Genomic DNA, 20,211 nt, shown 5'->3' on the forward strand with positions numbered 1-20,211 from the left:
TGTATATATATTTTGATTTTTTTTTTGTGTGTGTGTTTTATTTTCGTTAGGGAATTTAGAGGGTATATTAAAACTAGTTATTTTTGTTAGTTATTTTGGCCTTGTCCACTCCTGAATTTGTTCCCTATGTTACTATTTTTCATTATAAATTTGTTAATAAATCTACTCTTTGTTTGATACAATTTTGGGAGTGAGCGCACATTTCGTGTTATGGCCAGGGGTGTTGAACTTAGTTCCTGGAGGGCCAGAGCCCTGCAGAGTTTAGATGCAACCCTAATTAAACACACCTGATCCAGCTAATCAAATCCTTCAGGCTTATTTGAAAGCTACATGGTATGTGTGTTGGAGCAGGGTTGGAACTAAACTCTGCAGGGCTGCGGCCCTCCAGGAACTGAGTTTGACACCCCTGCCCTAGACAATTGTAACAGAAGAAACAAAAACCTTCCATAATACCCATTTATTTTATTTTTTTTTTTTTTTTTTTGTTAGAGTAGTGTTTAAATGCAAGGTCTTTGTAACCAAGGCATTAGTCCTGATATGTGGGTTGGCTGGGAATATGTAATCATTCATTAATAATTATCACAATTTTCTAATAGCATGAATGAAGTTTATGAAGGAAACTCAGACACTGTATACATGTCTCAAACCACCACAATATATTACAATGATACAAACATAAATAGTTTTGACAGCCACATTTACAGGGCCCTGAGAATTAAAAGAATACATGACAAATGAACTGGTCAGAAAGCTAAATGTCAATGTCTAGTGTGCAACAACATATCAACAGAAGCACTTATTGTCAATAAAGTGTTTCAGTATAAGCTAATAAATGCATTAGAGTGGTATGTGCAGTTGTTTAGGTGCATGCAAATTGTATCATTGAATTATAGTAACAGTAGCAGTAAATAGTATAATCACTTAACATATTTATTAGCAAAATAATTATATTCTTCATAGAATTTTTAAGAGTAAGTAGTAATAAGTATCAAGTAGTTATAAACATAAGAGGAGTGTAAATTGGGTTCTCATTGTACTCAGTTTAAGCAATACTGTACAAATATAAATTATTTAGGAACATATTTTGTGGGGTGAACGTGTAACATTATTTAGGTAGCGAAGTTGCAGGCAGCCACCACGCTCTCCGCATCAAAAGATGGCAGTGGAAAGCACACAAACTATAGTACACTACAAGAAGAACATGTTCGACTGGTATCCCCGCCCCTGGGCGTCACGTGGTCATTAGTTGTCCTGGTAACGCATTGAAAGCAGCTGCGACTGAGCCAATCATATCTCAATGATTTTCGAACCCAGCGAATCACGTTCGAAAGAGCGACAATTTAAACCACAGTGTAGAATCAGTGTTACATCGAGCTCGCTTGAGTACAATCAATCAGTTTGTTCATCGAGTCGCAGCGGCAAGCTTCTAAAAAAAAATAAATAATGGCTCTCCGTGTCACAAGGGTAAGTTGTTTTTAGAAGGATTTAGGATATTTATGTTTAGACACAATGTATTTATTGCATGAAGCTGAAGTTCACTCTTTCTTGTTGATTTTAATTGGTGTAATCCCGGAAATGTGCCTCTTACCTCGCACGTCCTTATCTTACTGTGTTTTAACTTGTTAATAGTTCAGTAAATTACATGATATTCGAAAACTTACTGTGCAAGCTCTGCGTAAACGACGCTTAAAGGGCGTACTTTTTTTTTTTTTAAAGGGCATGTTTAGCTTGTTACTGGTCTGTGCTACTATGCTTTCCCTCCTAGTGTACCTAGTAGGTGTGAGATCAAGATGGAGTTCTTTATAATTCAAACTTGGTCCTGCTGAATCTTAAATGGCGAAATGTAGTGCGAATGTAAGTGACTAGCTAAACCAACCTACTCTTTATGCAAGATTGGTTTGTGCTCCTCTCGCAGAACACTCGCCTGGCCAGCAGCGAGAACCAGAGCGCTCTGCCCGGAAAAGCAGCTGTAGCCAACAAGCCCGGACTCAGACCCCGGGCTGCGCTGGGGGAGATTGGCAACAATCCCCAGACACGACAGGCTTTGAGGAAGAAGGTAACAGCATTCTGTCTTTTCTAGGAAGAGGATTTGAATTGTCTGTCTCTGTCTAACCCATGTTGTACTCCTTTTTAAACAGGAGGTGAAGGTTGCACCCAAGGTGGAGGTTGTGGCTGAGAAGGCACCTGTGGTTCAACAACCCAAAAAGGAGTCCCTTAAAGTTCAACATGACGTTCAGGTGAGCAGTAGATGAAGTACTTATGGGAAAGAGCAGCTTGCTAAACTGCGCTGAAGGGAGGGATCCACTGATGCTTCCCTAATACCTAACCTCCTTTGTGACCTTGTACCACAAAACCAGTCATATGGGTCAACTTTTTAAAAATTGAGATTTGTACATCTGAACGCTGAATAAATAAGCTTTCCATTGATGTATGGTTTGTTAGGATGGGACAATATTTGGGTAAACTATTTGAAAATCTGTAAACTGAGGGTGCAGAAATCAAAATGAGAATCACCTTAAGTTGTCCTAATGAAGTCATTAGCAACGCATATTACTAGTCAAATTAAACTGACTTGCAGTAGGAAGCTTTACAAGATCTTCATAGAACATTTTCTTTTTATTTTAAGTCAACTTTGCCCCATACAATGTATTGTTGGCTACTGCTACAAATATACCCGTGCTACTTATGACTGGTTGTGACCTTCTTGTATAGTAAATGGTGTCATGTCAGTTCCCAAGCATATTTCAATGGGTAGGGCTAGTGCACATTCGGTTTAAATTGAGTGTAGGTTTTTAAACCCTGCCTTCTACACTTGCCACCGTGGCTGAAGTTGCTGGTTTAAGTGCAGTCTCACTCCAATACAGCACAAGGCAAAATGCCAATCTAAAAGTAAGCGGTCACTGGCAAGTCTGCTATATTAGAATTAACTACTTTCGCTTTGTGAAACTTCCTTCTGAATGTAGGTCCTTAGGAAAACTTGCTCCCTGCTGTGTAGTTGTAGTATCAACCAGCAGGGGTCAGTGCCCACTGTTTTGTGGCTGTAGTGTTTAAATTTGTAAACCTGTCCTGAATTAAGTTCGTTTTCCAGTTCTACCTTGCATGAAGCTTCACTTGTGTGTTCTGTTTCAGATTGTGTCCGAGCCCTCCTCTCCTGTTCCCATGGAGACCTCTGGCTGTGCTTCGGATGATCTGTGTCAGGCGTTCTCTGATGTTCTGCTTGATATCAAGGATGTGGATGCAGATGACTATGATAATCCTATGCTTTGCAGTGAATACGTCAAGGACATCTATTTGTATCTGCGTCAACTTGAGGTTTGAAAAATATATGCTGTAGTTTCAGATTGTCTTATCTTGTTTTTGGCGAGGTGTTGAGGTTGGTTTATTTTGTTCTCCCCTTTTGTAGACTGAGCAAGCTGTTAAGCAGAAATATCTTGACGGAAAGGAGGTTACAGGAAATATGCGTGCAATTCTTATTGACTGGCTTGTACAAGTCCAAATTAAGTTCAGGCTGCTTCAGGAGACCATGTACATGACTGTTGCAATCATTGATCGCTTCCTTCAGGTGAGTCCCCTTCCTGTTTTGGTTTGTCATGTTGTCTTGAGCACTCCTAAATGGCCTCCACTTGTCCCTCAATCAGGATCATCCAGTTCCAAAGAAGCAGCTCCAGCTTGTTGGTGTAACAGCCATGTTCATTGCCTCAAAGTATGAAGAGATGTACCCACCAGAGATTGCAGACTTTGCCTTTGTGACTGACCGTGCCTATACTACTGGTCAGATCCGGGAGATGGAGATGAAAATCCTCAGAGCCCTCAACTTCAGTTTTGGGAAACCTCTGCCTCTACAGTTCCTTAGGAGAGCCTCCAAGATTGGAGATGTAAGCTAGTTTACCAGGCTATTTTTAGAAGCACTTCTGTTAAGTTGCATGTTCTCATGGCATTAATACCGTTGTTTTGCAGGTTACCGCAGAGCATCATACACTGGCCAAGTACTTTCTGGAGCTCACCATGGTTGACTATGATATGGTCCACTTTCCTCCCTCCCAGGTGGCTAGCGCTGCTTATGCTCTTACTCTGAAGGTCTTCAACTGTGGTGACTGGGTGAGTTATTGGGCAGTGTTTGTGGGGTGTGGCTTTTTTTTCCCCCCACCCCTCCTGACCATTCCTATTGACACTTGCAGACCCCTACTCTTCAGCATTATATGGGCTACACAGAAGATGCACTGGTTCCTGTGATGCAGCATATTGCCAGAAATGTTGTGAGAGTCAATGAGGGGCTTTCAAAGCATCTGGTAAGTGGATTCAGCCTGACACAAAGCCAGCCTGCTTGACTGCTTGGTTCAGGTAGCTATTTCTAGGAGACTTGTTAATGTGACCCCACTGAAGATTGTGCTTGCTTCTCCAGGCTGTGAAGAACAAGTACTCCAGTCAGAAGCAGATGAGAATTGCCTCAATTTCTCAACTTAAGTCATCCTTGATCAAGGACCTGGCCAAGCAGATCTCATAGTGTGGGATTGTTGAAGAGACTTAAGCACTATGTGCTGCCTTGTAAAAATTGTAACTTATGCATGCTTTTACTGTTGAGACTTTTATCACTTGTTTTACAGATTTCATCTGCACTGCCATGTTCTGAGTAAAGGACCTTTTTAAATACTGATGGATGATTCAAAGTGTTTATGCAACTTTGTACATTTGATTTTTCAAATAAACTTTTAAAACCTAAGCATGTCTTTCATAGTAGTCACTAAGTCGACTCGATTTGCAAGTTAATTGTAGGTTTTTTTTTTTTTTAAATTAAGTCCCAAATTGAAATCAGGCTGGACTTCTGAAGTAGCACTTTTGCAGCAATATCATTTAATCTTAAGAGATTATAACTGTCCTATGTTTCTTTTCTTTTTTTCCTTTTTTTGAAGTTGAGATTCATTATGCAACACTGCATTTGCCCTTGGGGTAATGATTCCCATCTCACTTCATTTTTACATACTCCCATATAAATTGGGAGTGGGATTTGGCTTCAGAGTTTATTGTTTGGTGGGTACCAGACTAGTAACACTTCATTCTCTAATGCAAAATTATAGTAATTCAATCATCCACATGGACTTTCTCTTGAGCCTGCCTTTTTTTTTTTTTTTTTTTTTGCATGACATTTTAGAAACTGTTGCCTGGGAATAACAGCATGCATGTCTTTTGCATGTTGATTTTCCTTCAAGGAATCTTATAGCCCTTTCTATTGTATCAGGAGACCCTTGTTGGGGCCTTGCTTCCTTTCAATTAGCCAAATCCAACAGCTTGTTTGGGTCTGCAAGCATATATGGCAGACTATTTTAGTTGTCGCTTTTTGTTCTAGAGAATTTCAAGGTACTCCGAAAGTGCAAACTGTTTTACAACGTAAAACTATTCCATGATTTCGACTGTTTTTAACAGTTAAAGGGAGCTCTTCGGAGACGTAGTGCACCTACTGGCCTGTAGGGGGCGACCGTTCACTTTTAATCATGTGAGACGCTTTTCTCAGACGTAAACAAGGGTCTCTTTACAATTTTATATGATTGAGTGACCACGTTTACATCACTGCTTTTTAACGTTTATTGCTTAAGTCTTTTTACGGTTTAATTGTACTGTTTAAAAACTATTTAATTCAACCTACACATTGTGAGCCCCTCGTACTGTACATACATTCAGCGTCAGTCTGAATGGACGGACCCCAAGGACATTTTATTCTATGATCAAGTCATTCATTGGAAGCCATAAGAAGCTATACTATGCTATGAAGCGGTTTCATTCAAGACCTTAATGAACATCACAGAAAATATAAACTTCTGACCAGTTTAGGGTGACTGTCTCTCTGGGTTGGCTGCATTTCCAACCGCTTAAGCATCGTTTTCTCAGTTGCTTTGGCTCAATTCTCAAATTAGATTTTGTCCCTTGAAACATCACAGTTAGATCTGTGAACAACTGTTATTCATACCAGATTTGAATTTCTTATTGAAGAAGCCTGTAATGTGTTTTGGCACATGTGAGCAAAAGATTAAGTACAATTTGCCCGATAATGAAATGTACATGGCTTGCTGATCAAAACTGATGAGCCGATTCTCATTGAAATTGTCATACTCTTCTCAACTTCTAAACCGCCTTTCGTTGTGTGAGCATCAAAATAACCCATTCAATTGTCAAAATCTATCAGATATAGGCTTCAAATATTTTTAATAAATATCTATGCGTGTAATACGTTGCAACAAAAATAAATGTGCACTATACAAACAAATGTGCATATTGATTTTTCCCAGTAAACTTTTAGCTGCTGTTGAAAACTCTATCTAAAAAGTGCAGTGTGATATAGGGCTGGGACAATAAATCGATGCAGAATCAATCCATGGATCGAATCTACATCGATTTGTCGTCCCAGCCCTATATACAATAGCATTAAGCTATACAAAAGTATGTTTTAACATACTGTAGACTGGTGGTAATTGACAGCAGCAGCAATGTAAAATGTCACAAAATAAATCGAACCATTAATTTGGCCAAACGATATTGTAATAAATGAATTGTATTACAAATCCTTACAAACCTGCTCTGACCTTATATATATGAAAAATACTCTTGTTCCAAAAACGTTCAAGTAAAGACTGCTGTCTTTATACAGCTAGTTGACTTGGGTTTTTGGCTCAAAACCACATAGGTACTTGGATACAATATTACTGATGGCAAACACTGTATGGCAGCTCATCAAAATCTCCCCTATTCAGGCACTAGGATATGCACAGCTGCCACTTCCCATATTGACTATAAGGCTTCGTTCTTTAAGAGGGAAGGGCTTATCTCCTTTGCTCCACCCTCAGTGGTTGTGCTCCTCAGGGACCGGTGATAATGAGTCTCAGTTTCTCTGGCAGGCTGCGCTGGTAAATGCAGGTCTGAGCTGAGAACTCATTCTTGCACGCTGAGGTCATGACTGGCCAGTGAGATCAGTTTACAAGACAGATTCCTTGTGAAAAGAAGAGCCATAGGGCTGCAGTTCAACAATTTAGCTCCAACACTAAAATGGATGTTTTATTGTGCACCGTTGTTTGTCTGCATAACACTATCACAATAACGTTTCCAAAGCAAAATTATCATATAAAGGAAATTCGCACAAGCACACTATACTTCACAAATTGATTTGACCCTGAAATCAGTTCTTTATAATTGTTAATGCCCAATAAAGACTCTTTAAAACTTAATTTTTTTTTTTGAAACAGTGAATAGTAATATTGCAGAGTACGATGTGTTTCTTTCTTGTTGGTCATGGATCTTTTGCCAAGAAACATAGTTCTAACCATATCCTTAATAAATATTATGCCATCATAAAACAAGGATATAGCCTAATTAATCCATAAAACTGATATTTTTGTCACACATGGCCTGGCAGTTTATGTGCACGCTCCAACACAATGGCATTTATGATCAGATGAGTCTGACTCAGGTCATATCCTGACCCTTTGACCTTGTGATTTAAAAAATATATATATTTAAGGAATAATCGGGCCATTGAATTAGTAAAGTAATAAAGCCCAAAGTCATGGGTTACGGTGAATTTAGAAAAGCTAAGGGGAGTTATTTAACACGACACAGAGCCCCCTTCATTTGAAACCACGTCTTTGCAGGACTCATTGCTTTTGTAAAAATGGCTAATCCATAATAATATATATACACAGCAACAAAAATGTATTATATACGTAAAATATATATTTTATTCTTCCACCAAGCAATGTATTTCTGATGGCAGAACGGCTTTGAGCATGGCTCAACCAATCATAGTCAAGGACAGAAATGATCCGTTTTATGCTGAAAAATGCACACCCAAGCTCGTGATGTGGCCACAAAGTGCAGCTTATACCATGCTTACCACACCTCAAAACCATTGTTTATATTTCAAGACATTTGTCCGGTTTTTGTCATTAAAATGCTCTTGTGTCCCAAGCCTCCGTTACTAATTCTAGAGGGAGTAATGGAGGCCTGAGCCATTGATATGCAGACTATGCAGTTACCTGAAAGAAATAAAAGGTAAACATTTTTATCATATGATATTTCTTTGCTTGGTCACTTGTCTTTGTTGGTTTTGGTTCATTTGCTGTTGTAAGGACTTTGATATAACAAAAATAATTTGCCCGGACGATGTTTAGCTGTAATGTAGTCAACAGACCTGGAAGTACTTCATAGTTGTGCGTTTACCGAAAAGCAATTGAACACACCTTGGAACTTCCGTCAACCAATCAGAATCAATCATTCAAAAACCCAGTGGTATAAATATTATTATTACATATTTTAACTAATATATTTTTTCATACTCAAGACCTCTAAATTTAGTGATAAATGTCTGTTGCAATGTTTAATATGAAAATAAATAGAATTTGGTTACATTTTAGGTGTCTTGTTCAGCTGATAATTACATTTTACTCCTTTTCATTGTGTTTATTCAAGCCCACTTCATGTAGGCTAGCACCTCTGACAATTTGGAATCTCAATTAAAATGTCTAAGTAATGAAATCCACTTTCCAGAGACTGCACCTTGATTATGTAATTGTAAACCATCATCCCACATTGAGTTACACCTCACATTGTCATTTAGCAAATGTTTTTATACAAAGTGATTTATAAATTAGAAACAATGCAAACAACTTATCATAAGAGGTAACAATATTCAGTATAAGCATCGAGTTCCAAGTATAAGCTAGTGCACAAATTGGAGGACAGTTAGAGGAAGTCATAAAATGTAAAAATTTATATTTATCACTTAATAAAATCACTTAAATTATCATGCAATTTACTTCTTAAATAAATTTGTCTTTTTGTGAATTTGTATCTCTCGGCCTAACTGTATGTCTCAAAATTACAACTTTGCTTTTCAAAACTGTGACTTTATTTCAACGTAATTGTGACATTTTTAAATGATTCTTAGAGGGTTTTTTTTTTTACAGAAAAACAAGATAAAAAATATGGAATAAAAAAGTTATTCCATATTTTTTCAGTGAACAGAAAACTGCAGTCTCCAGGTGAGATTGATTACTCTTTTCTCTCAATCTATAAACAGACCTCAGGAACCCATGTGAATGAGGTGCTGACACAACCATGTGGAGTGGACGGAGAGACACTAATAAGAGCACAGCTGGCATCTGGGCCGCAGTCTCTCAGAGCCTGGAAACCCATGCATAAATAAACACCGAGGCATTCATTTTCACAATTTATAGATTTTCAAGTAAAAGCTCGATGTTCTTCCTGAACTTTACAGACCTGTGCTGTTCTATGGCACATGAAGGGAATAAAGTGTTCTTTTGTGTCCAAGCCTCAGTGTTTGGTTTCTTTCAGGTGTGAACAGACATTAAGACTGCTGTGTTCAGAAGCATCATGACTGTGCAAAAGGCCCCTCAGTGTTTGATTCTGAACTTTAATATTAAATTTAACATTCATTTATGTATTATGTATATAAATCTACTCCATTGTATGCTTGTCCCAAAGACATCTGTTGTTTGAGGTATTTGTCTAAACTATTTTCTGTACTAACTGACAGGATCTATTGCATAGAGTTTAATTTTCATTTAACACGTTAGTACTTATTAGCAGGTATTTGTTTGATTTGAACATTCAGTGTGAGTAACTTGTCATGCACTATAAAAGATACCTATTATTGTGCAGACTGTTGAGGTATGCTTTTATCAGACTTTTTCACTTGCCAGATGATAAAAGAGAGCGAAAGGTGGGCTCTTGATTTGAACCAGTATGTAATCACCTAGCAACCATCCAGAAGCAGCTGCATAGCAACACGTATAACCACCTTATCAACCGCATAGCAGCATCCTAGCGTCATGCACAAGAGAATACCACTGCAATGTACATGATTAACTATGGTTTACCAATGTGTTTTTGTAAAGGTATACATGAAAACTGAGTAAGCAGTTCCAAAACCTTCATTTGGGGGAAGGAGAGCAAAGTTTATAGATCTAAATGGGTGGCATTGTATTGACTACTTTGACTCTGCAATGACCCCACGAAGAGTTGTGCAATCACGGATGTATTGTTGAATCATGGCTTGAATCATTTAGCTGCAATCCCTATATATAAACACAGATGTCTGGCACCTCTTCTTCAATGTGAGTTGAGATGTGGTAAATCATATTCTAGATCAAAATGTACAATACATTTTCCCATCTTTTGCATTTATGGTGAAGAAACATTTACTGCCGCTAAGTTAATGATAAGGAGATATAATGATGTCATAACATCACACTTCTTGGACATTAAAAAAAGTATTTAGTGATAATGACAAAGTTCTCACCAATTCTGCCTGATATTGTCGTGATTGTTGAAAAGCTGTTGTTTGTTTGTTTGGTTTTTTTCTTTTTCATTTGCTTAACACATCTCATTACTTTCATCAATCTTCAGAAAGAAGCGTTTTTTTGTTTATACTTCCATACAGTCAATTACTACTCAGGGTCACTTGGTGATCCTTGCTGTCATCTGGGTCATGTGCTATTTCCAACGTGATCTCATGGCAATTCGTACATATTTTACGAGGTTTTACACGAGGTTTAAACTCGATTTAGCAAAAATCGTAAACATTTGTACGATTGTTTTGCTAAATCATATGTAATTTAGAAGTTCCCCAATTTGTATGAATTTGTACTAATAACCTGACTTAACCCCGTCCCTAAACTTCCCCATCACTGGGATCTAGAAAAATCGTAAAAAAATAAAATAAAATTCATACAAGTGAGGTCGTACGAATTAACCACCTCGTAAAATACGTACAAATTGGTCTTGAGATGCCGTTGGCTGTTTCAGACATGATTCAAAATAATTACTACCTTTCATAAACAAAAGATCTATTCATTATTTATCAATGGATATTCTGTCTAAAGCTGCCAGCATGAATGATGCAATCCTTAATTCATGAATTAATTTTCTGAAAGACACAACATCTCAAAGTTTATTCTTATGAGCCATAAGAAAATCTCTCTCGTTTGTAAAACACCCATCTCAAAATGGACACCATAATAAAACAATCAAATTTCCTCTCCATTGTATTTTGTTTCTGTACACCCCCATTGTCTTATTTTAGACATATATGCCTTGTAACCCGATGCAGGAGCTTCTGTCACTCACACCAGCGTGATTTCATTAAAGCAGCTCAAATAATACACCAAACTCAAATGACCATGTCAAACATTTGAGGGATGGGTGCTAATTCAATTCGGTTATACCCCAGCCTTGACTTCATTTCCCAAAATGTCTTGTTTTCCCCTCACGCACACATCAGCAGCAGCACTTATTGATTGGATTCAGTCAATAAAGGCTAGTTTCCTCTATTCTGATCCTAATGCACTTAGGGAGAAGGTCCCTGCCTGCATCAATGCTGCCAGGTTATAACAGAGCTGAATGCAGAGCACATAAATTATTCAGGAGCCGTGCTTCTGCCCAGGCCTCCATTAATGATGTCACCCAACCCCATGGAGCCAGACACTGTCCCGTGGGATGTTATGCTTGATACTGCTGCTGTGGGGGTGCTGATCTATAGGACCCCAAGCCTGCTATAGATTTCCTACATGAATCAACACAAAGGAAATTCATTTCTAATAAACAATATTGCAATCACAAACAATATATCTTGTCAGGCTGTTTTTTTTTAACATTTTCCTAAATGTAAAAATTGTTTTACAGATTTTTATTTTCAAGCTTATTCTATCAAATCTCCTCATTAATTGTTGTGATTTGTCCTGGTTCTAATTTGTTGAACCTGTGTATAAGATAATGTATGGTTGTATTGACTCTCTCTTTCCAAACATATTTTGGTAACAAATTATTTGCTTTTTACTTATCTAAACAATAATAATGTTTTCTACAAGATCATTAAATTTGATTCGTCATAATGATACCTTCTATTGATGATTTGTATCAGTCTATCATTCTATACTGTTGCACAAAATATTATATAAGACACGAAGAACACTGTCATTCAGCAGATCTTGCAAGATAGTCAGACTGTCAGATGGTGGTGTAAACAGTTAACGGCAGCAGAGCTGAATGAATTGTATCTGTCAGTCTGCTTAGAGTTCTGGGAAGTCAGCTGAAGGTATTCTTCTTGGACATGGAAAATCAACATAGAAAAGACTAATATTTTGCCAGGAGCTTTTGCCACTGAATCAGAGGGCCCCTGGATCGCCAGGCAGATATTAAGAGCTCAGAACCTCCAAATTATTGGCTTGAGCAGTGATCCATGTTCTTGTTCTTTATAATCACCGGGAAACCCTGGAAAACCTTTTGAGTTGTTTCATTTTATGTGCATCCCACATGGAGTTTATTCCAGTGGTTTATTAAAAGTGTAACCATTTCTGTTGAATTGTCTTTCATACAGTCTAATTGAGCAAAATTTTAACCTGCAGAGCAAATCCTAGAAATGCCTGTTGAAACTTAAGCAGCCATGCTGTAAACAGTGTTGATTTCATTTATGCAACACATGATTTTCTGTAGAGGTTGGTCTACAGTATTGTGAATAAACACAGCTATAAACACATTTAAGAAGGAATGTTAGTAAAATAAGAGTTATTTAAAAATTATTAGAAGAGAATCGGGATATTTCTGATATCGCAGGCTGTTGCTCAATAATGTGGCGCCATATGCCCAATGAAGCTGTATAGATATTGTTTAATGGGTTTTCAATGGTGTTAGTACAATTACATTACAAATCAAGATAATGTTACATATAACCACTCATTTTAGACAGAGAAAATGCTTATTTTAGTGCATACAATCTCAAATGTATCGTTTTTTGGATTTATACCGAATGCTATGCACTATTTGTCATTATAAATGAATATGTTTGTAATGTCATTATAGGTCATTATAGTGCCAGCATATCAGAGCGTTTCCAGGAGTCCTCTGTTGAACACAGCTCTAAGCTGTTGAATACCAAAGTTATTGGTATGGCACACAGCCATCCCAATTAGAATCATTTGTACTTAGTATTCACTTAACATTAGCCGGATTTTAACAATTGTTTATTATCGCTTTCCTAGAAAGCTCTACATTTTCCTTCAAGGAGACAGACGAATAACAGAAGAATAAAATGTTTCCAGATGTCAGATTTTATTTTTTAAACTGTAAAAAGGGTATAATTACTCGGAAAAAAAAAATGTGGGGTCTTTTCCTAAGTCATTTTCAGTCATTTTACATGGACTGGTGTTTAGGTTATCTCCATACACAAACTCTTGCTGTTCTGGCATTCTTGCAAATCATTAATCTACTTTTAAACTCACAATATATATCGTTTTTTTCTTCAACAAGAGAAATCCTGAGAGAATTTAATTTTGAACACATACTGAACATTAATCATGAGTCGTCAATTTCATGAGCAATAGCAACTGCTGGAAGTGTGAGTTTAACTTTATGCAAGTGAGCAGTAATGGGATTTGGGGTTATCCAACGGCGGTGCGGACGCTGACCAACTGCCTAAGGAACACCTACTACCAACCAGAAACTTTTGTAATGCAACAATATTGTTACTTTTTGTTACCTTTTAGTGTGGCTAACTATGAATAGCTTGTTGTAATTACTTTGAATTATATGTAGCTTGACAAAGTTTCAAAGTTATTGGCTACTATATAAGGTTACTTTATAAAACACTAATATACATAATAATATCCACTACACAAAAATGTTGGTAGAATCCAGGGCTCGATTTTACAGGAGTAAGTTTTGGGGCCCCAGATTTTTTTTTTTTTTTTTTTTTTTACTGCAAAATATATCAATATCAATAGTCTATATTGTCATTCAAAATTCTATGAGTTTGGACATATTATTATTCACCTGCTAGGCTAGATACAAACTAGAGCTGGTGTAATCTTTAGCTGTCTCACAGGTTAATGATATTAATTTAATGTGCCATCATATTTAGTGCTCTGCACTTTCACAGGGCCGTGGGACACACAAATAAAGTTGACGTGTCTTACCATATAAGAAGCAGAAGCTCAATAGAATTTGCAAAAAGGTATCTGTCCTACAGCGTTTTCTGCTTTAATACTGTGGTATGCAAACATATAATTAAAAGTGAACAAAAGGGGGTGATTCCTGTTCAGTGGAATAACTCATATTGTTAAATTCATGGAAAATAGGGTAACCAGATTGCAAAACAAAATACATGGTGGACATATGGTTTAAATTTAAGGGCTCATGGTTACTTGTTTACATTTCTTTTGTAAACAAAGCTTCATACTAAACTTGTGTCGTAATATTCAATTAAAACAACATTCGCATGTTCTTCTTTGACATATACAGTGGGGCAAAAAAGTATTTAGTCAGCCACCAATTGTGCAAGTTCTCCCACTTAAAAAGATGAGAGAGGCCTGTAATTTTCATCATAGGTATACCTCAACTATGAGAGACAAAATAAGAAAAAAAAAAAAAAAGAAAATCACATTGTAGGATTTTTAAAGAATTAATTGGTAAATTCCTTGGTAAAATAAGTATTTGATCACCCACAAACAAGCAAGATTTCTGGCTCTCACAGACCTGTAACTTCTTCTTTAAGAGGCTCCTCTGTCCTCCACTCGTTACCTGTATTAATGGCATCTGTTTGAACTTGTTATCAGTATAAAAGACACCTGTCCACAACCTCAAACAGTCCAACTCCAAACTCCACCATGGCCAAGACCAAAGAGCTGTCAAAGGACACCAGAAACAAAATTGTAGACCTGCACCAGGCTGGGAAGACTGAATCTGCAATAGGTAAGCAGCTTGGTGTGAAGAAATCAACTGTGGGAGCAATTATTAGAAAATGGAAGACATACAAGACCACTGATAATCTCCTCGATCTGGGGCTCCACGCAAGATCTCACCCGTGGGGTCAAAATGATCACAAGAACTGTGAGCAAAAATCCCAGAACCACACGGGGGACCTAGTGAATGACCTGCAGAGAGCTGGGACCAAAGTAACAAAGGCTACCATCAGTAACACACTGCGGGGACTCAAATCCTGCAGTGCCAGACGTGTCCCCTGCTTAAGCCAGTACATGTCCGCCCGCCTGAAGTTTGCTAGAGAGCATTTGGATGATCCAGAAGAGGATTGGGAGAATGTCAGATGAAACCAAAATAGAACTTTTGGTAAAAACTCAACTTGTCGTGTTTGGAGGAGAAAGAATGCTGAGTTGCATCCAAAGAACACCATACCTACTGTGAAGCATGGGGTGGAAACATCATGCTTTGGGGCTGTTTTTCTGCAAAGGGACCAGGACGACTGATCCGTAAACGAAAGAATGAATGGGGCCATGTATCGTGAGATTTTGAGTGAAAACCTCCTTCCATCAGCAAGGGCATTGAAGATGAAACGTGGCTGGGTCTTTCAGCATGACAATGATCCCAAACACACCACCCGGCAACGGCGAGTGGCTTCGTAAGAAGCATTTCAAGGTCCTGGAGTCGCCTAGCCAGTCTCCAGATCTCAACCCCATCGAAAATCTTTGGAGTCCGTGTTGCCCAGCGACAGCCCCAAAACATTACTGCTCTAGAGGAGATCTGCATGCAGGAATGAGCCAAAATACCAGCAACAGTGTGTGAAAACCTTGTGAAGACTTACAGAAAACGTTTGACCTCTGTCATTGCCAACAAAGGGTATATAACAAAGTATTGAGATGAAATTTTGTTATTGACCAAATACTTATTTTCCACCATAATTTGCAAATAAATTCTTTAAAAATCCTAAAATGTGATTTTCTGGATTTTTTTTTTTTCTCATTTTGTCTCTCATAGTTGAGGTATACCTATGATGAAAATTACAGGCCTCTCTCATCTTTTTAAGTGGGAGAACTTGCACAATTGGTGGCTGACTAAATACTTTTTTGCCCCACTGTATTTGGTCGACTAAGCCTTCTCGTCAATTAATGATTAGTCAGCTGATGGGGAAATCCCTAGTTATGAAATGTAAATGATTGGCTAAAGAGATGTCTTTAATCTAGATTTAAACTGGGAGAGAGTGTCTGATCCACGAACATTATTTGGAAGGATATTTCAGTTTAGGAGTCTAGGAGCCAAATGTAAAAATGTTCCTCCTTTATAGTAGACTTTTGCAACCTTAAAGAACGGGTTGTAGCATGATAAAAGATCTGTTAAACACAGAGAAGCTAAAACGTTTAGGCCTTATAAGTAAGCAGCAATATCTTTCACAGGTACAATGAATTTCAAAGTGAACAATACATTCAACAGATGAACAATGAGGTGCAAATTTTATTTTGAAATTTGAAATTATTATGAAAAAATGCCTCTTTCTCTTCATTGAACAATGCTCTGTAAATAACTGTTCATTGGCATTCTCAGTGTAAGAATTTCCATTATCATCCTCCACTCATTATTTTGGATCTATTTTTATTGAACAAAATATGTATGACAGAAATGTTGTGTTTTCTCTTTCTCAGTCAGCATACTGAACCTCCATTTAAGGTTGCCTGTCGTCTCTTTTACCGTCTGCATTTGACAGGATTAGCATTTTAGCACAACATGCAGATAAGGGTCACTCTCGTCTGATCATGGCAGATTTTAATTAGAAAGATGCAGAAGGTTAATTCCTCTCTCAGTATACCCCCTCAGATTGAAGGTCATGCACAATTAAAATGTTCTGTAGCCTATTTGTTTCAATGCAAAAACAAGTTTTGAGAGTTAATGTAAAAATGTGCTTTATATGGTCACATGTAAATATCCAACTAGCATGGTTGGACTGAGTTTTGATTTTAGACAATAATAAAAAAAGGAAAAATGTAAATAAAAGGATCACCAGGACATGGACAGAGAAGAATTTAATTTTAAACCTCACTGATCATATCTTGTCTGAGTCTGAAGAGAATATTTTAAACAAAGGGTTATCATTTGTTCCTACTACACACATGAACCCTTTCAGACTCAAAATGGAATTGTTTACATTTTTCCATTCTTTAAAACTGAGAGACAGCAATGCAAAGGGTCTATAGCCTACTCCTTTTAAAACAAAGAGCACTTTCTGCCCTCCAATGTCTAGTGTGGGATGTTGACAATCTTCATCTAGGAAAAGTGAAACCACATTTTATTGGCTGAGAGCAACAACAACAGAATAACTAATAGTGGTTCTTCTTCTTCTTCTTTTTCTTCTTAATTAATGTGCCTTTCTTGTTGTTATCTTATAATAAACATCACCTCCCCCATGATATGCCCCATGTGTTATTAATCAGGTGAAAAAAATATATTCGTCACCTCCACTGTTGTGTTTGACCGCTAACCAATGACAGGAGACAGGAAGCACAGATTAAACGGGTCACAAATCAGCTAAATAGTTGTGAGGGCTGTAGGAAAAGTAATTGGATGTACAGAAGTGTGGCTCTAATCAAAGCCATAAGGTTAAAGCGGTTAGCCAAGAGTGTGTGAAGGAAGGGAAAGTCTGAACAAATGCTGCCAAAAAGGATAATAGATTCCTTATAACGACAAAATGATGTAGAAGGCCACAGACAAAGGTTGATTTCCCTTTTGTTGCATGGCAAAATGTGTACTCACAGAGAGTTTTCATTCACACATCATTGACTACAATTTGGAATTCTGTCCATTAATTTTGTTAAAAGATTCATACAATGAAAAATCTAACTCTCCTCATCCTTCATTGTTCTGAATAACAGGGGGAGTCCTGCCCCCAGACCCTCACTATTGGTTGAGCCAAACAAAGTATTGCTTTAAAAATGCCTGGCCACGGTGTTTACTCAGAACCACAGTGTATTAGTGATGGAAATGGACTTTTTTTTTTTTTTTTTTTCATCAGTGATACCAAAAACAAGATGGAAAATGTAATTGTTTCATAAAATAAAATCAAAGTCAATCATGTCAGCCTTTAATCTGCTTGAGATTGAGATTGATGAGATGAATCTGTCATAATATTATAATGGATAAATTAATTTAACTATGTAATAGTCAAATGTGTCACGCTTTTCCTGTAAACAACACACTTAACAATGACTATACATCTGTCCGTTTCCCAAACTGCTAATCCTATGAAAGTGGTCTTTGTAAATTATTCGCTGAAGCATAAAGAATTCAAAATGCCGTTTTACAATAGAGTACTTAATATGATGTTATTATTTCAGGAGCTTGTTTTCAAATCAACTACAGTTTTTGTTATATGTTGATACTTGTCTACGATAAAATATAAAATGTTTGGTTTCATTTTACACTTTCCCATCAGCTAAAATTAGATGCCATTTAAGTCTGAGTAAAACTGACTAAGGTTAATGAATATGGCAAGACAAAATATTGATCTTTTAAACTATGATAATAACTATGAACTATGGTAATTCAGCATACATATGACTTGTAGTACTCTCTGCATTATAAGCTAACATTGTAGAAAATATTTTAATTTGGAAAAAAAAAATACTTAATGCTAAAAACAATCACTTACCTAGTAAAAAAAATTATGGTATAAGCATTGATCACGACACCCTCAGATCCCATATTCAAATGCAACACAAATGAAAGAGAAGTATGAAAAAGGAAAATGTTAAATTAGAACAGACGAGAACAGATAAGACCTTAGTAGAATAATCTTTTCAGCATTTAATGGCATCAGCATAATTAAATAGCATCAAGTTTTACATCCTCTTTACAAGCAACACTAGATTAGAGAAGGCGAATCTGACTGCATTCTTTCCGTCGTCCCAGAAGACCTACACCTCCCAGCATGGCCGATACACTCTTCCCACCATGCACCTCATGGTGTCCCTTTTGATGATGGCGATGCTCGGGCTCAGGTCTGTTCCGACATCTCTGCGCTCTGTGCTGAGAAGGCTCTCGGGGAGACTGAGATGAGGGAGTCCTCTGTTCAGAGATGTTAGGGTCCTCAGCAGATTGGAGTCGGTCACCACGATGATCCTGGAGTTGCCTGGTCCAGATCTCAGAGAGTTCTCCTCCAAGCTCTCGCTCAAGCTTTGGAGATCTGGCTCCATGTCTTCAGCTTTGGTCATGGGGGTGGCAGCGGTTCTGAAGTAGCACTCGGACAAAAGTGCAACAGTGATGAGGACGGTACCAACGGAAAGCTTCATTCTTGATCCTGAGTGTTTCTTCAGTGGTTCAGTTGCTGTCTCCTGTGATGTCTTGCAAGCTGGTCTGATGATGGTGGTACCTTGGTCCATTTTTATAGGCCTACCGGCCATAGTCTGCAATGTGCCACGTTATCCTTAGATTCACCATTGTCTTGGTTTCTCATGAGTATATGGCTATTAACAAAAACACAAAACCTCATTGAGAACCAGATGAGACCACTGACAGAGCTCAAGTGTTTTGTTTGGTGGAAAGTTGATTAAGATTTCCTGCAACGTGGCTTGTGTTCAGCACACAGACTGCAGGGTTCCACTGAGTGGGTATCGTAAGAGGGGATGTAATTCCAGAATCCTCACACTTTGAAACAATATGAGAGGATTACAGACCTGTTGAAGAGTCCAAGTCAATAATAACTGTTTTCTCATTAGAATCACATGAAAAAGTCATCAAAAGAGGCTCTAGCTCTAGTAGCTCAAAATAAAGATCAACACCCAGCAGGAGGTTGTATTATTTAATTTGGAAAAGTGCTGCTGATTCTTGACAATGTTGCAGGTGTTTCAATTTGTATCAAGCATCATGTTAGTGCAGCCTGAATGGGGCTCCTGCTAGTAAATGCTGTATGATACAGAGAACATTCATTGTACTCTGAATAAACTCACTGAATGAACCACACTGGCTGTTCATTGAAAACATTTAACATGGCAAAGAAGGTGATTTGTAATACCTTGGTTGTTGTATTCTAGTATTCTGGTACATACAATAACTAAAGTTTTTACCACCTACTAAACAACATGACCATGGGGTGGAAATATTTTTCTTTTAAACATTTTCATTCTTAGGAGTAAGATTAATGTTTACATCACCACCTAAAAAAATATGTTTAAAAAAACAAAAAAACAATATCCAAAAAGAGCAGTTTTAGATTTTGATAACTCTTTCTTTAATCTTCAGAATTTAATCTTCCGTGTCTAATGTACCCAGTCTTTCTTTCTTCTATCTTCTGATTTTTCCCAAAGGATTTTTAAGACTTCTATATTTAAATTCCTCATTTAAAAACACAGTAGTCTCAAAATTGTTCTCAATAGGATAATCGCCTTTTTTTGTGTCAGTTGAATTCAACTTTGCTTTTTAAGACAGAAG

The 20,211-nt window shown here is 37.4% G+C and overlaps 2 protein-coding genes across 2 annotated transcripts; one reads left to right on the top strand and one right to left on the bottom strand.

Annotated features, from left to right (window-relative positions):
* Positions 1–1,315: 1,315 nt before the first annotated feature.
* ccnb1 (cyclin B1) lies at positions 1,316–4,720 on the top strand. Its single transcript, XM_058774457.1, has 9 exons — positions 1,316–1,464; positions 1,916–2,056; positions 2,139–2,237; positions 3,130–3,312; positions 3,404–3,562; positions 3,639–3,875; positions 3,958–4,098; positions 4,179–4,289; positions 4,403–4,720. Exons 1-9 carry the CDS (start codon positions 1,444–1,446, stop codon positions 4,502–4,504), a joined length of 1,194 nt encoding a protein of 397 aa, XP_058630440.1. The 5' UTR covers positions 1,316–1,443; the 3' UTR covers positions 4,505–4,720.
* Positions 4,721–18,689: 13,969 nt separating this feature from the next.
* Positions 18,690–19,462, bottom strand: pmchl (pro-melanin-concentrating hormone, like). The gene has a single exon (XM_058777036.1). The coding sequence runs from the start codon at positions 19,182–19,184 to the stop codon at positions 18,699–18,701; it is 486 nt and encodes a 161-aa protein (XP_058633019.1). The 5' UTR covers positions 19,185–19,462; the 3' UTR covers positions 18,690–18,698.
* Positions 19,463–20,211: the final 749 nt, after the last annotated feature.

Source organism: Onychostoma macrolepis, chromosome 05 (assembly GCF_012432095.1).
Source record: "Onychostoma macrolepis isolate SWU-2019 chromosome 05, ASM1243209v1, whole genome shotgun sequence".
Lineage (NCBI taxonomy): Eukaryota > Metazoa > Chordata > Actinopteri > Cypriniformes > Cyprinidae > Onychostoma > Onychostoma macrolepis.